The sequence below is a fragment of the Anopheles merus genome, chromosome 2L (assembly GCF_017562075.2).
Source record: "Anopheles merus strain MAF chromosome 2L, AmerM5.1, whole genome shotgun sequence".
Taxonomy (NCBI): Eukaryota; Metazoa; Arthropoda; class Insecta; order Diptera; family Culicidae; genus Anopheles; species Anopheles merus.
In genome coordinates, this window is record NC_054083.1 from 15,494,868 (window position 1) to 15,512,843 (window position 17,976).

Sequence of the window (17,976 nt, forward strand, 5' to 3'; positions counted from 1 at the left end):
TTCAGACCTCATAAATGGATCCTAACTAGCTCTATCCAATTTAGAATGTTATCTAGCGTTTAGTTAAGGGTTAGTTAAGAAGAAGGAGAGAAGAAATCGAAAAGAGGATAGAGTACATGTAAAGTCGGAATCGGAGATGATTGTTGAAGTTAACTGATGAGCGATTTATTGAATTAAGAACTTGGCTAGTTCTGATGATAACATAGTCTTAAAGATCTGAGAAAGATATCATAACATTGAGCAGCACCTTAAGATATAATTAAGGGATTAAGGGAGCACTGTTGCCAGGATTAAGGGAGCACTGTAAAAGTGTAATCATGAGTTTATGAACTAGGAGCACGAGGAAAGAGGTATATACAACACTTACTTATTAGGGACGCACCTGCAACAAATTGGACAAACATCAGGCACTTCATACAGAAGTAGAATAGATGGTCGCTCAGTAATATAATTGAAAGGACCATTTCCAAATGATTTGCATATAGATGATCATTGACAAGAAGGATTGAACAGATCTAATTTATGAACAGAAGGGACTAATGACATCGTCAGAAATCAATTCTTTTCTTTATCCTGAGCTATCTGTGGAATGCTCAAACTTTGTGTCCTCTTACTAAATATGACAAAATTACTTCCACGGTCACTGAACACTCTTTGAAAGACCTAATGCATGCGGGGGAGACCTACATAAGGAAGCGCGTGGTCATCGTACCTTCAGCTCGCATTCCGTTTGGTCCAGCAGCGAAGTCTGAAGAGCGAGAGCACACCGAGAGAAGTTTGGAAAAGCGTGGAAATAGTACTGGCAACAGCGCCTCGTTCAATCAGTGAGATTGCTGGCCACCCTCATCGATTTGGTGCGTTGTGGTGTGCTGCAGAGGAATGGAGTGGTGCTGCTGCAACGTTTGCGATCTTTTGCCATGAACGGTTATCTCCCCGAACAACAGCCGCCACTTTAACCATTATTCGAGTAATTAGCAGTTTCTCCACGCGCGTCCAGCCAATCGATTCGCGTTTCTCTGGCGCGGTTTGTTCCGCCGTACGATAAAGAAAGGTGAGGTTTAGTGTTGGTGTGCGGTGTCCGGCATCACTCGGAGTGCGTTTCGATTTCCATGGTCTCACCCAACAGTACAGTAGACGACGATGACGGCAACGACAACGACGACGACGACGCAGTAGAGTAAACGCTTATCGATGGTTTTATGGGGACTTTTTTCGGCTACTTTTACGCGGTTGATGTACACACCTTTTTCAATTTTTCGCCTTCACTTTCGATTTAGTTTTTATACCCTTTTTGATATCATCTGGCCAGGGCGGGCGTGAAAAGGAAATTCATGATAATAAACGAAACACAGTCGATACGCTACAATTTTGCTTTTAATTGTTTTGCGATCTGTGATTTTGTTGGTTGTCTCTGTGTCTACTTTTTTGTGGGTGAACACGTGGCTAACTGTAGCCGCTAAGGAAATTAAAATCATTGGCTGTTACATGAAGCTTAAGGCCACTGATACCCATTTATTTATTAGCTTTGTGAATGTTAGTTTTTTTTTTCAATTGATTTAATGCCAAGAAGGAGGGCTTTGGAATACTTTGGGTTAAATTTGTATACTGGTTAAACATAGACTCAGCCACAGAGATTGAAGTATACTAATTTATCCAAATAATTCGTTGTTTGTTATAAAATAATAAAATAACAAATCTTAAACAATTAACGTTTTGAACTCAGATGTTGTTTACCAGTAGCCTATTTGTACATTATTGATGTTTTAAAGCAATTAAAATATCTAATAATCAATTAAAATAATCTTTGCTGCGTTGCAACAGAACGAATAAATTCGTATAACACATGATAATCTCACGTGGAAGACTAAAATTTTGTGCTTTTTTAAATAAAGTAATATTCCATTTATGATGTTACTAGAGATTACTGTATTTGTTTTAAATATATGCTTCTTTGGAATTAATTGGGAGTAACAAAACATGTTAAATCGAGTACCTCCCTACATGTCATGTTAAGAGAAACCGCAGACGCTGTACACCGATACTACCTTTAATGTTATGCAAAATGATTAATCCAAATTAACCCTCCCGGACCGTGAGGGAAATAATTAATATGCTCTATTTTTCCTTTGTTGTTCCTACTCTGTGTGTGTGGCTAGGCTACAAGAGGTTCCAAGCGGCGATTGCAGCCAAAGAGAGCTTGTTTATCCTGTCGCACGTTTGAGCGATGATGATGATGTGCAGCAGCCACCGCCACCGCCACACACAAACTGCACTGTATCTGCGGACTAAAACACTGTAGCTTTCTAACACAGGAAGAAAATCGAACATCGTCGGACCCGTCTCTTCGCCCGCAGACACACCGTAGTAAAAATAATCATGCAATAGTTATGATTACATGTTTATCCCTCCGCCAGCGCTTGCCCTCTACCTCTGTCGCCACCCCCCCTCCATTCGAGCGGATGAGATAGTTGATGATTTGATCGGAAAATCGAAGCGAAAACAACCGCTACGCGGCAAAAACCGGATCAACCAAATGCCTTCCGAATGGGAGCAGAACCGGGGTCCGGCGCGCATAGGTTATCGCTATCGGAGAGTAGTGCGCCCGACGGCAATCGTGATATCGTTATATCGTAGGTGCATATTTTTCCTTTCCTTCCTTCACAGTTTTCTTTTCATTGAAGAGAGACTATTACCGGTTGCGCGCGCGAGATCAAGGCCGGTGTCGGTTGCAGCGTGAATGGCACGAGGGAGGGATGCACGTGAAGATGACGTTGCCACTGCCCGCTGTTGCTGTTGTTGTTGTTGTTGTTGTTGTTATTGTTGTTGCTGTTGTTGTTGTTGTTGTTGTTGTGTGTTGCTATTACCCAAAGGCTTCCGGCTGTGCCTGCAACACACCGAGCGCATGGTGTAAGTAACATCCTCCATTCGCTGGTATCAGTAATGATGCGCGAGAGAAACACACACCTTCATCGCTTGCCTCCGCAGCAGCACAAGGGGGAGCAAGAAAGGTAAAGGTGGCTCACGCTGCTTGCCATTACTTGCAATATTTTCTTTTTCTTTGCGGAAAAGTGTGGCCAATACGTGGAGGAATTTTATTTGTGCGAAAAGTTTGTGTTTTTTTCACTGCTCGACACGTCGTTGAGAAATTCGCAATATGGCCTCGACACGTAGTTGGTTTGCTTGTTTGGTTTGGAGAAGAATTGTGGCTTGTTTTTGCAACGGCCAGACGCTTTGTTGAGATAGTCGTAGCAAACGTTGAGGTATCATCTCTTAAAGTATCACAGGCATCTTACAGAATATTGAAAGTTTCTTCTGCTTATAAAAGAAAAAAAAATAAATGTAATTGTAGCTTATCACTCGAATCCATATTTACAACACTTCGGTGAATTGGTTCCGCAGCCACAAACGGATTGATATATAAATATGTTTGCTTTGCAGCCCAGCACAGCCAGCCTTGCACCATGCATCGATGAGAAGTAATGGTCCGACTGCAATTATAATTAATTGCTTCATATAGATTTGTGTTGAGACTGGTGCAACAAAAGGTTTGGCCCGGGGGGACCTGGGGTGAGAGCGAGAGATTCACGAAAACGGCGCACTGATAGAAAATCCTCCCCAGCGGCGCGGCGCACTGTGCAAGAGTCCATTCAACCGCGAAGATTCACGTCGACCGAATTTAAACGAGGGAAATTGATGAAAACGAGACGAGACGCTTAAGAGAGATGCACAAAAATGGAAAGCCTAGAGGAGGGGGCAGTCGGTCGCAGGTTTTCTCTTGCACACTCACTCCCCCTGCTGCATCGCACGCTTTGTATGCTTCACACGTGGTGGAAAAGGGGAGTTCCGATTTATAGTGGAGCGTTGGGAAACTGAAGCAGGAAATGAAGAAAGAGAGAGAGAGAGAGAGAGTGATGACGACGGGCGCATTCGTCACGTGGCCACTTTTCATTTCACTGTTGGTCGCACCTATAAAATCTAGTTAGTTGTTTTTAATTTCTGCCGTTTGCCATTTCTTCCAGCAGCCTCTCTCTCTGTGCCGAAATCAATCTTTTTGAACCTTTGTTTGCCATCGAAGGAGAGAAAGAGAGCAAAAGGAAAGCAAACATGGGCCACACGCTCGATTCCAATCGTTCAGTGAAAGTGAGTTGCCAAAAGTGAGGCGGATTTATTTGGACCAACTGATGACCGTCCGGTCGGTTAGCGGGATTTGAGATTAGTAAAAGTTTAGTTTAGTTTTTATTTCGCCTGATGATCGATGTATTTCGCCAATTGCTATCGATTTGGCCGGGTGGTTGGCGGGGAAATAGTTGTGTTTTTTGCCCCGTGTAATAATTTCTAATGCCGATCGAGGAGCGGCCAGAAACGTGAAATAGAAAGGTCATCATCATTCGGATTGTAGGATTAATTCGTGATTGCATCATGTGGTTTTTGCTGGCAAGGTTGTGAAGAATTTTAATTGCTTTATTAACTATAACAGGCCCGGTAGAAGTGCAACGACATTGAATGATGATAACTGTTAGTTGCCTAGTAACTAGTTTGCTGATTGTTTCTTCCATTTCTTTTCTTGATTTGTATTATTTTTTTATAATTTGGTAATCAAAACAACACAAAAGGAAAACAATGAAGTGCAATTGAATGTGGGAAAAATATTTACATCGTCAATGATAGTAGGTACTTGGGTATTTATTGTTACAAGGCATTCATGGTAGGCTTTTTTGCAGTTAGTGTTTAAAGGGAATTTGGTTAGATGTTTATACAATATATAATAAATAATTTTAAAATTATTGAAATGTTACGTCAATATTGAAAGGCTTAAGCTGAAGTGGAGAGTTGATCGATGTATAAAAATGATTGGATTTTAATAATGTTGTTGGTATCGTGGTATGTGCAATGAGGCTAAAGGAGGGATCTCCAAACACTCCAGCTCGGGGACAGTTGCATTGCTTCGAAAATAATTATATTGAAGGCCATTTGACCTTACCCTTAACTTATGGGTAAACTTAAAATCTCGTTTTTTTAACAAAATACTAACGAGACTTGTAGAGTTTCGAATAAAATCATGATTTTAGAAAAAAGAATAAGAAAAGTAAAAAATACAATTTTATTTAAAAAGTAGAAATATTATAATACATTGTTTAACCTTTACAACGTCATCGTGGGCCATATTATAAATTCTCAAGGACCGCATGCGGCCCGTTTGCCATAGTTTTAGACCCCTGGGGTAGAGCATAAAAAAGAAATACTATTTAAACCAAATAAAGCTATTTTATTCTAGGAGTCAAGATATTTTGATTGTAGGAATATAATACACATTCATGGTTAAATAAATTATTAAATTTTTTAAAAAAATAATTATCCAGCTAATTCAATTATTAAAAAAGCATTTATGAATAATGTATGCAATCTTTTAAGTCATATAGAATAAACACAGATAAAAATAATAGTAGCATATTTACCCTTCATGTTGGAATACTAAAATTTTCAGCTTGCTCTGTAAAACATTCGCCAACAGAGATGTTTTACACTGTTTATTTATTTTGTTTTGTGCTGTATTATCGTGTTTTATCACTAACAAATGTAAATAACTAAAAGCAAAATCCATTATATGGATTTTTCTGTTTTCTATTTTGAATTGTGTTCTAAAATAAAACACATTTAACGATTTCTGTTTTTGTATGAATGCCTATAATATTTCTGTACAAAAAGCGCATAAAAACTGTATTTCTCATAAGCCCTGTTTCGGCTCATATTTTAAACATTTTTTGGCTCAAAAGATCCTGTTCTACACTTTGTGGCGTATAATTGATAGTTTTTGGTTCTACATATTTTGTATGCTGTATTGACATCGTTTGAGCTGCCAATTGTCAAACTCTATGTAGAAAAAAAGCACACAAAATACCAAAACCTAGCGAAACGTCATGTAATGTAGCCTTTCTCGTTATATACAACGGTTATCTTTATGTTGTTTTCGTTTTTTAACCTAATATCGATCGCCGGCAAACGATAAGATACGAGTCTGCACTAGCACGATAGAAAATATTTTATTTATCGCCTTTTAATTAGCATCTTCAAACGCGTGTGTGTTCATGTATATTAACCACCGTCCCGTTTCATAACTACGGGTTTGAATATCGACGATGCAAGATAAAAATCATCACGATCGCGCTGGCTAATCTCAATATCAAACAAATAAAAACGCGGAAATGACTTCCGAGCGCCATCATCATCATAGCGGCATATGCGGCGATGATCTTTCCCGAACCGCTTTCGTCACATTATCACTCCCCAAAGGCAAATCATGTGCGCTATGATTATTGGCGTGCGATATGAAAGTATGCCAAAAAAAAAAAAAATACTCTCAAACACTCGAACTTGTCATTAAAGTTTGTGAGCCAACTATTTGCGCGAAGGATTGCGAGAAAAGCCAACGGAATTGGAAGTAGAAGCAACAGCAAGCAGCAGCAACTAGTTTTGGATGCATGGGAGCAATTGGCACATAAATCCGCCCTCCTGTACAGCAATGTAGGTAAACGTATGTATAATCCGTCGTTCAAGATTGCAAATGTGTCTGTGTGTGTGTGTGTGTGTGTGGGAAAAAGTCGACTTACTTCGTTGAGGAGAGAAACTACAACAATCCGCATTCTATTTAAATCCGTCCCTTTTTCGGGTGGTTAATGATTTTGTGTGTAAATATGCATTTTTTCCAACGGAGTCTACCGCTGGCCGTTTGGCATAGACTGTGTGTAGGTGTGGCATGTCCACACTGCTAGCAAAACTGCTTTAAAAGCAAAACAAGTGCCATTCAGTGTGTCTCGCAGTTTGTCAGCTTTCCTTGCGGAATGTTGCCCCTAATAATTGTTGCCCCAATCCGGAGAAAATGGCTGTGTGGGTCCGTTTCTTTCACACACCAGCAAGAGAATAGAGAAGGGCATTTAGGGGCGAGTGAAGGGGACTCTAAATGCTTTTCTGGAATTTGAAGTAGGTTTGAAGCTGACCACTACTCTCTCGGCATTAGGTGTGTTCTTTTAAAAGTGGGAGCTTGTCTGCTAAATAAAACCGCCTTCTGTGCCCTTTACTTTCGGTGGTGCAATTGTACTTTTGACACGTGATGTGTATTCTTCGGCTGGCTCATCTTATAATGTGTCCAGCTTTGACACCTTCACGCGTAGGTCAACACTTTCATGCAATCGAAACATGATGATGATGCGTTTTATTGTTTTATTATATGCCCGGTTGGTGGAACAAGGTCGCCAACGAAAAAGAAGGAGGAATCTTTTCTCATTCCTCAGCCCGTTGTACCGATCTCGATTTTGGAGCTCAATTTCAGCCTTTCATATTTTAGCTTCAATCCTGAAAAGGTAATGTTTCATTTCGTGCTGTTTCTGTTGTTGTTTTAGTTGCTGAAAGGTTTTCTCCCGTTTTTGCACCCCAGAATAGTGTTGTTCGATCAACCAGATTAGCCTTTAAAGGAAAGGGAGATTGATCCGAGAAAGCAACAACAGGTAATAGCCGGCTTCCGGTGTGTGGTAATACACAACTTAATCCCTATGCTAGTGTTGTTGGGCGTTGCATTCTCCCTGGACTGGCTCGCGCTAAACTAATCGAACACATTTTCGCCCCGAGTTCAAGTGTCACTCATCGGATTTATCGTCCAATGTTTCTTGATTAATCTTGGCGAAACACCTTTCGCCACCGAGGGCTCGAGCTGTTGAACTCGCAGTCGTCGACTCATCGAAGGGAAATCGGTTTCTTTGGCATTATGAGTTGCTTAGTAGTAGCGCCGGCTGCTCGGTCAACAAATCACAACGCAAACCGTTCCGAGCATTGGCTAGTCAAAATGGGATGCCCCCCCCCCCCCCCCCCACAGTGTCGGGTGTTATTGTGTCTTCGAAAGTGGTACCTTGGCTGGTGCAAAGTGTTTTGGCCCCTTCTTGACTACTGCTACTTGTATGCGGTTCGTCGTCTGTTGACGAACGCTTTGGAGAGCCAATGTGTACTGCCCAACCGTTGGTGTCGCTTTGTTATCGTTTGGGGGGGTCACCCTCAAAGCCTCGATTGGTGATCGGAACGGGCCAAAACTCGCACTTGACCACAGAGTTCGTTTTTATGTGGCGGTCTCAAATGACTGTAATTGAGCACAATCGATCGAATTTCTTCCGATCGGGACGGTGTGAGCGAGTGTTTCAGCGCTGGCACCCTGAAAGGTCAATCGGTGTGTCTCCATCATCCGTCAGCGGATGAGTTTCCCTTTCATTGATCGTGCTAAAGTGTGATCGTTGCCATTTCGTAACGCCACGCATCTTATCTCACACCGCCCGGCTGTGTGCCCTTGAACCGTGCCATTTAAACGTTTTGTAACCGTTTTTATAAAATTATTCAAATCCACTGTCGTTTAAAGATGTGAAGAAAAAAAAACCCGATCCCCGATGGGTGTAGTGGTGCTGGTCGTTACGGTCGCTTATGCGATGTGAATGTTACGATAGTGATAATTATGTGTGAAATGAATTAGTAGGTCGAATTTTAGGTATGATTATATGATTACCGGAGCGTTTAATTGTGTGATGGATCGCTTATTTATGCAGAGTGTCGACGAAGACGACGAAGGAAGCAACTAACATGACATGTTAAGCTATCTCTACACACGTTGCTTCACAGTGAACCCCGGTGTATTTGCGAACAAGGGGGATAAACATTTTAATTTTATAGTTTGTGTGTAGCCAACGCTGGATTTGTGTGCCAGGGTGTTGAAGTGGTAAAGACATGTTTTCATTATCATTTTTTTTGTGGACCAGCAAATAATGCTGTTTCGATTTTGGGAACTTTTGGGGGTTTATTACACCTGCAGTGTATTTTATTCGCTTCCATTGCATTGTGATAAAATGATTGCCTTTACCCAGAGTTATTTGCCGCTCTTCGTAGAAATGAGTCATACCCTGGATATTCATACTCGGTATCAGATCCTAGATGGGTGCAAAAAAGGGCTGTCCCGGGGTATGATGCATATTACGTTACCTTTGGCAGCGAATGTTGTAGCATTCAATCATGTCATCCTCGAAGCGAAACGAAGAAACGCCACGACAAACCCGCGAACTCCTCTGCCTTCCTCTGGTGTAGACCACGAAGCGGTGTAATCCATAAGCAGTAACGGTTAACTTTAGTCAAAGTGGTTCCAGCCCGTTTCCTTCCAGTGCGACGTGAGTCGAAACCATAATCAGCACCAAGCACATGCAGGCAGTCAGGCAGTAGTAGTCGTCGCGATGGCGGTGGGAGATTGAATTTTTAAACCCAATCGTATATTAGCGTGTGTGTGTGTCTGTGTTGCAGCAAACGCCACCGCACCGGGAACTGAATATTGAACATCATCGATGCAGTTGCTGCTGGAGGAAAATCGTAAAAAAAAACCCACAGCGGTATGGAATGGTTTGATTTGTGAGTGATCCGCAACGTTGTGTACTCTCTTTACTTACCTACGAGCTAGAGGGAAAAAACTCCCATCGGCGGGGGGTGTGTGTGTCTCTCTGTATGACCGACACCCCCAAGGCGGCATCATCGTCATCATCTGCATTTCGATTTCGGTCACGGTCCCCATAAAGAAGGGCGCGAGGTAACCATCAGTAACGCGAACGAACGGTGTGAAGAAGGCGAAAGAGGGAAGAGGAAGGAGGGAGGGGTGATTGACGTAGGCAAAAAGGTGAACGTTCCCAAACGCGGCCAGAACCCGCCGGTGTTAAGTGTTATTCGCACCTGATTCTTCGCCGGCAAGCTACGAAGCAGGTTCGATGGCCAAGAACAGGCTGGTGAGGAGGAGGGTATTGGAAATGGGGAATGGAAAATGCGCTGAAGCGCTTTCCCCCTTTAGGAGTCATTTTAGTTTCGGCCGGTAGAGAGCATCATGAAGGTGGAAGAAAGGGCATTCGCGCCTTCTCCTCCCCTTCGAGGTGTGTTTGGTCGGACCGGGGCGATGTGTTTACACTTTACCCACATACATAAATTAAAGATCGTCGGGGTATTTGTATAAATATATATTTATTCTATTCATTTTTCTAGCTCGCTGTGTGGCTCTGTGTGCTTGTAATGCGGGACTGGGCTACTGGTTTCGATGTAATGCTGGTTCGAACACACTCACACACACACATACAGTGCACTCTGCCGATATGGCTCTCTCTGGATTTGTGGTGTCAAAAATCTAACACAGAATCTTGCCGGTTGTTATGAAGCGCGGGTAGCTGGATGGCGTGTATTTAAACGATGATAAACGAACACAGACACGAGTGATCAATGGGTGCCGTGGCACCGGGGAACAATTAAAATGTATTTCTAGCGAGGTACTTCATACCTCTGTGTGTGTGTGTATGTCGAGCAAGATAAGGGCAAATCTCGATTTGAACATAATATTTATTGTCACTGTGTTGCAAGGCTTGTTAGCGGGCGTGAATCGTTTTGTATTTTTATTAGAATGAAATGAATCGTTTCTTGCTGGTCTTTGCGTGGTGTGTTCATAAATGTTATTAAACTATTAATGTTGAGTGTTTTTGTTCATTTTTATTCAATTGTGACTAAAAAGGGACGTTGGAGTAGCTTTGATTATCCTTACAGCTGTTCCTGGAATTGATCCTTAACCAAGCTTAAGTCTGTACTGATTATGGGACTGATCCTTAATTTTTTTCAGTCCTGGTACTAATGCCTGGACTGCGACAAAATCGGAACCTGTAGTTCCGTCCAGAGTCGGAATTGGAGTGACGACTGTGACGGCATCCTTTCAATTGTCGTCTCCGACCCCGACACTGATCGACCCAGGTCGTCTCCAAATCTCGTCGGCTCCGGACGACTCTCCCCATCTCTGATAGACTCCGCACGACTACGACTCCGGACGACTCCGATTCCGGACGACTCCGATTCCGGACGACTCCGGACGACTACGACTCCGGACGACTACGACTCGTGACGACTCCAACTATAGACGACTTTGAACGATTCTGGGCGGCTCCGGATGATTCTGGACGGACTTACCTTCCAGCTTTGGTTGGTTCCTTCGATCAGAGTCGACTCGGGATTTCTGCCAACTTTACCCACCATTACTTATGACGATCCTAGAATCGTTCACGGTAGCTTTAATTTGGATAATTCGTCGAGAAATTCATCGTTGAAATGTAGTAAAATGTGATTAGTCTTGCACATGGAGGATTCTGCCTGGATTTATGCGATATTTGAAGAAAACCTTTCAAGATACCATGCGTTTCAGAGGTATGCACTCCATAAGACCGAACAGAATCATTCTTTATACATCTGAACTCCTCCCGAATGCATTAATTTAAAAAGTTTATTCATTGATAGATGTCCAAGCTTTTTAAGATATGTAGGTAAATCGTGAACAGCGCGCAATAGACAGCCTTGTATCTTGCATTCTCCTTAAGCCCCATGGCAGCCTTATCTTTCAGCTTTGTTGTATAAGGCTTCTAATCTCGTATGTATATGTAGACAGCACACATTGTCGCGGATGTTTACACCCTCACGGATTATTATTAGGGAAAAAAATGTAGCCGCCAGGCCTCAAATAAAATTATTCGCTAAATTTATTTTTTATTAATTTATTGTTTCCAACGGTGCACTCTTGTACGATAAGAATTGCAAAAAACCATACGAAACTGGAGTGCAAAAAACAGTCTCTATCGGCAGCGAAGGTGTTGCACAAAAGACTCACCCGCTCGGGGTGGTATGGTACCGCACGCGGCACTGATGAAAGTGTGATCAAGCTTTTCTCATGTTTCCTCCTCCCTCCGCACAATGGCAACACCAAAATCAACGCCACAAGAGCAGCACATCATACTGCTGCAGAAATGAAGAAATAAAATTCACCCGAAATGAATGGCCAACAGCACAAACGGGATTGGGTTGGTCACTCCCTCCCAATGTGCTTTATGATGCATAACGATGGCTTTTTTTTCAACGGTGGCTAATAAATTGACCCGCTTCGAACTCGCGCGTGCAACGATCTTTTGCGTAACATTACGAAAGCGATTGAAACGGAAGCAAACGGCGTGGGATGATGCTCCGTTAGCGCTCAACTGGCAGAGCATTGCTGGTTGGCAAAATTGCTGGCTGGTCTTTTGCTCGGCGATAAATTGTTATCGAATGTTATCATTAACACAAGAAGAATGGGACACAGCGAGCGCAAACGAGGATTATGATCGTGTGAGTGGATAGTACGCATTTGAAAGTAGCTAATGAACGTTTCTTTTCCTATCGTTGCAGGACTGAAGAAATTTCTCGCCCAATATCCGGCCCTGTTCGAGATAAATGGCGACTTTGTGCACATCAACTCGTACCAGTCGAGTAGCCAGGACGATTCGTCCGTTTCGGGCAAGCGGGACTACATCAAGGAGGCGAAAGACTACTTCAAACACAAGCTGCTGCAGTATGGCAAGGGTACGGAGGTGCCGATCCGCAGCCTGCTGGGCCACCGGAGCCAGGCCTCGCCCCAGGTGCGCCACATCTCCGGCCAGCACATCCGCGAGTTCACCGAGTTTCTGCTGAAGCACCCGGACACCTTCCAGGTGATTGACAACGAAAACGTGGTGCTGGTCGGGTGCGAGGACGAGGAGGAGGTGCCCGCCTCGGAGCGGTTGCATCTGCCCAACTCGACAATCGACACGCAGGCCACCCAGCAGCTGCTCGACTCGTTCGCCCAGGTGATCGAGATCAAGGGACCGATCCTGGTCGACCAGCTGTTCCACATGGTGACGTCCAACTTCCCGCAGGAGCAGTGGTTCCACATGTTCAAGAACCCGAGCGATCTGAAGACGTTTCTGAAGCTGTTCTCCGACTGCTTCCACATCCAGTCGAATCTAGTCACGCTGTTGCAGAAGCCCAAGCTGTCGGATGCGCACATCCGGCAGGCGCAGGACAAGCTCAACCTCTCGAACAGCACGTTCGGCGGGAGCAGCAACAGCACCCACAGTAGCTATAGCTTAGGTAACATGGCGGGCAGCAGCCCCCAGAACAGCCTGCAAACGTTTGGCGGCAGCGGCAGCATCGGGTTCGGCAGTGCCAACGGCAGCAGCAACACGAGCAGGACGGCTTCGCCCAAAAACATGATCGGAGATTTCAAGCTGAACGAACCGGTCTCGGTCGGGCTGGTCGGTGGCAACGCTAACGCGCCCGGCAACGTGGCCTCGCTGACCGCGAACAGCAAGAGCGAACCGAACAGCGGCTTTGACAGTTTGCTCATAACGAACGATTTCAAGATGGAGAGTCTGTGCCCGCGCAACTGTCCAACGGTGACGAGCTATGCAAAGTCGTCCTCGCTGCTACCGCCCAAGGGAGGCACGAACGATGCGGGCACCAACACGACGGTGTCGTCTGGTGGTGCCAATGCAACCGAGCCGTCCAATACTGGCCGCTCTGGGGTGAACGATAGGATCGCCAACCATCAGCAAACGCAGCCACAGCCGCCTCCGCCACAACAACAACAGTCAGCAACTGCGGCGGCGACGGCCGGTGCTCCAAATTCCAAAAATCAAACACTCAAACAGCGAATCAACAGTCTCGTGATCAAAACGCTTGCCGAAAATTTGGAGAAAGACAAGCACTCGATGGGTGCGATACAAACGACGACACAGCAGCATAACGCAGCAGGTGCAGCCGGTGGTGTTGGCGGTAGTATCGGCGGCTCCGCTGGAATGGGTGGCGGTAGCACGGGACAGTCGGGTGCAATGTCACCGACCCCGCCACCGATCGGGGGCAATCCGGTACACTCGAACAACTACTTCATCGGCGACACGTGGAAGATCAAGGTGCTGCAGAATACGCGCGTCATCTCGACCGTCAAGGAGTCGCTGTTTGTCACGAATGCCATCATGAAGTCGTCGCTGGAGGAGCAGGCGATCGTATCGTTCGACTGCGAGGGCATCAATCTGGGCGTGCGGGGCCAGATCACGATGGTGCAGCTCGGCACGACGCGGGGCGAGGCGTTCATCTTCGACATTGCCACCTGCCCGGATATGGTGGTGGAGGGAGGGTTGAAGGAAATACTGGAATCGGAAAAGGTGATCAAGGTGATACACGACTGCCGGAACGATTCGGTCAATCTGTTCAACCAGTTCCAGATTCTGCTGCGCAACGTCTTTGATACTCAGGTAAAAGGAAATCGCCGAGGAAAGTAAACGGATTAAAATGTAACACGCGCTCGATCCTTTTTTATCCCATTTCAGTCCGCGCATGCCGTGCTGCAGTTCCAGGACCAGGGCAAGCAGGTGTACAAGGTGAAGAATGTGTCCCTCAATACATTATGCGAGATGTATAATGCCACCGTGAATCCGATGAAAGATCAGCTGAAGAATGTTTATCGGCGTGACCAGAAGTACTGGGCACGGAGACCATTGACAAGGGACATGCTGCTGTACGCCGCCGGAGACGTGCTGATTCTGATCAACGAGCAGCTGTACCTCAACATGGCGACGTAAGTGCAGCGACACAAGATTGTATGGTGTTGACGATCGCGGACGTCTCTTTCAACAATGCATGTTTCTTTGTGCGCGTGTTCACAGATCAATCCGGCCAGAGTACCGCGAGCTGCTGTCGGAGCTGTGCACTGAGCAGATTTTAATGTTAATCCGCCCAGTGGACGTAAAAATGCGCAAGAAGCAGCGCAAGGTGCGCTCGGAGATACAGGACTTGAAGGTGAAGCTAAAGTCGGCCAGCAAAAACATCGTCCTTAGCAACAGGGAAATCCGGCTGTTGAGGTAAGCTAGGGGTTGAGATTTTAATACCTTTCTCTCTCGCTCTCGCTCTCTAACACACTATAATGCGTCTCGTTTTTTCACAGGTACATGGATTTGACGGAGGAGGAAAAGGAAAAGCTACGGGTGTCGTACAAGGTGGCGAAGAAGCTGGACAAGCTGGAGAACTACGACCGCGACCGGTGCGACCAGAGCGACTCGGACGACGAGTGTGACGTGACGGAGCAGGACTACCAAAGCATGGACAGCGTACCGTCGGACAATTCGCTGCCCGGCACGGGGACAGGTACCGCCGGCAGCGGCACATTCTCGCCCAAAAGCTCGGAACCGCCCAGCCTGACCGAGTCGATGCAGCTGATGGATGAAATCCTTTCCAACACGACGATGGATCGGATGGCCAAGATCGATAAGCTGGAAGCGATTCTTTCCGCCGCTACCTTGCTGCCAAACGATCAGGTAATTTCATTGTAATTGCCTAAAAATTGTTTTTTTTTGGTATATTTTGTATTTTTACTTTCATCTACGTTTGAATTTCCACGTTGGGTTTATGTTATCTTTTATTATTTTGTTCATATTTTGATACATTGTGATAACATGTTTTTTTTGTTTTTTTTTGTTTTCTTCTTTATTTTACTTAATGCCGCACTCTAGTCCTTTGCTGACACAATGTCCAGCTTCAATGCCAATACGATCGTAGTAACCAACGATAATATTCTACAGCCTGCAAAGGAAAAAGACGCCATGAAAAGGTACGTGTAGACAGACTGTGAGACCGAAGCAGTTCAACATACTAAACACACGCCTTTTCTTTTCCCTGTACGAATCTGATGACTCTCCTTACAGCCGTGCGAGTAAACCAAGCTCCAAGATAGCGGCACGCTTGCAACACTCAATCACACCGCCACCGCCACTCGCGGCACCGCACCAGCAACCGGTACCGCCGGTGCTGCCATCGAAGGAAATGAAGGAAGCCGCCTGCCAGACGCTCAGCACGGGCGATATTGTGATTACGAAGATATTTTTCAAGGAGGAGCAAAACAAGAAGGCTCAACCGGACAAGCCGAATGCGGCCTCGCCCGTACCCGGCGAATTGCTCAAAAAGAACGGCACCACTACGGCCGGCGGCGAGATACTGGTGAACGCTTCCAGCCAGCAGCAGACCGACGGCGTAAATGGTGTGCACACACACACATTTATGATTTGATAATCGAACGAAGGACGAAGCAATAATTTATGCGTTAATTTATTCGATCCTAATAGGATATGACTCGGGCGTGTGATCACACACACACAATAGCATGCGTCCTCGGCATATGCTCCCGGGGTTTGATAACTATATTTGTCTCCCGCATTACGGATTGACGCGATTGTATCAGGACGTCTGTAGACAGTTGTAGGCAGCTATATTTTTTATCGAATATTTATATCCCCGATAACGAAATTCCCGCGAGTGAGAATGACCACCCTAGGTAGGCTACGTAGCGGAGGAATATTTCGCTCCCTCCCCTAGGTTTGAGAGTTTGTGTGCTTTGAGTTGTTTGATTGTGTTTTGTTAGCTAGCAGGGAAGATAGACCATAAGCAATCTTGGTGGGAATTGAAGACACATCAAAACTGAACACGTTTGTTCCGCTCATCCTGCTACTGCTGCAAGCGTACTGTTTATTTAATGTTGTTCAGCATTTGCAAAACTACGCTACAACACACGGACACCTTCGGTTCGATCCCGAAAACAGGTAGTTCACTGTTTCCAAATGAATTACGCATATACATTTACATGTACCGGCTTGGCCACATACCTACAACTCACTAACACGTATAAGTAGAACATATTACGCGATAGGAGAGAACACAACAAGTTGTAATCAATAATTAGAATTTCAACCACGGTTTCCGTTGTAATCGTTGATGTGATGGGTAGCGGAGGAAAGCCTTTGATAGTTAACAAAACCAGAAACATACACACCTTATATATACACCGTAGCGACCGTAGCATTAGACAACCACACATTTAACCTGTCATTTTCATTCAAACGGAAACGAAACGGTTGAATTATAGAGAGAGCTTTAGCCGTCGGAGCATCATACTCAGCAGCAACTAATTAATATATCTTTATATATGCATATACCTTTACATACACATATATACGGAATCGTTACACGCTCCTACGGGCGGAGAAGCAGCGGGCGCCTATAGAATGCAAACGTTCACTGTATTTAACAACAATATTAAAGTTAGATGAAATTTTGAAGCTATAAGCACGGTGAAGTGCGTGACGTGATGATAGACAAGCGCCCTCTCTCTATGCTAATCTGCATAGTGTAGTGAACATATGATTTGCAAGTTGAGAGTGCATGTGTGTGCATGTGTGTGTATCATCGTTCGGCGTGACGATTGAGTTTTTGTTTTGTAAGCATCCCGTTCTTGATGCTATATTAAAGATTGAACTACTAACACATTTATACTAAGGTATGGAATGAAGACGGAGATCGTTAACGAAGTAGTTTACGAAAACGCTAATAAGAACACTATTAAAGCCCCACGATCAAGGCATCAGGGGAAGAGTATAGACAGATGATGTTCGGTAATTGCATATCGGCGGGCTTATAACATTTAATCTTGGTGCCGAAGAAATGCGGGAATTGTTGTTGTTAGGCTGATAGTAAGGGAAACAACATTAAAACGACGGGTTTGAGAGGGCGACACACTGCGCGCTAGGTATTAACTAAAGGGTGAACTACTAATTCTAACAAAGATACAGATCGTGACACAATTACAAGTATTTAACGACACGCGTATATATGAGCAATATCGAAAGCGGGAGTTGTTGGGATGTGAATCCAAATCACACACCGGATTGTAATGTAAATGAGCAAAAGGAAGGGAAGTTATACAAGCAGAAAAAGGGAAACGCAATACAACAAGCAATGCTTTTGGCAGACAAATAATGTGAGGATGCAGTAGTGTAGTTGGAGTAGTAGTAGTAGTGGTAGTGGTAGAAGTATGGGACTTTGGAGGAAATATTACTTATACTATACCATACACGAAATTGATCAGAAAGCGAGTTGAATTGTGGGATTATATTCAGTAAAGAAGGTTGCGAGACTGTTGCGAGACGAACGCGTCGTGGAAGAAGAAAGTTATAGGAACAAATAAACAATTGTACATTTGCTAAACTATCGCCGGACTTTATTGGGATTTTGTTGCGCTTTTATGCTAAGGATGACAATAAAGGAGAA

General features: G+C 44.5%; 1 protein-coding gene across 7 annotated transcripts in view; it reads left to right on the top strand.

Moving 5' to 3' along the window:
• Positions 1–17,916, top strand: part of LOC121594662 — a 38,281-nt gene extending 20,365 nt beyond the window's left edge. For all 7 annotated transcript variants that reach the window (XM_041918165.1, XM_041918167.1, XM_041918166.1 and 4 more), the window contains exons 4-9: positions 12,253–14,135; positions 14,211–14,458; positions 14,547–14,741; positions 14,825–15,194; positions 15,390–15,487; positions 15,582–17,916. In XM_041918165.1, coding sequence (XP_041774099.1) covers positions 12,253–14,135; positions 14,211–14,458; positions 14,547–14,741; positions 14,825–15,194; positions 15,390–15,487; positions 15,582–15,942 — 3,155 coding nt within the window. In that variant the 3' untranslated portion in view covers positions 15,943–17,916. The remainder of the gene's footprint in view (positions 1–12,252; positions 14,136–14,210; positions 14,459–14,546; positions 14,742–14,824; positions 15,195–15,389; positions 15,488–15,581) is intronic.
• Positions 17,917–17,976: the final 60 nt, after the last annotated feature.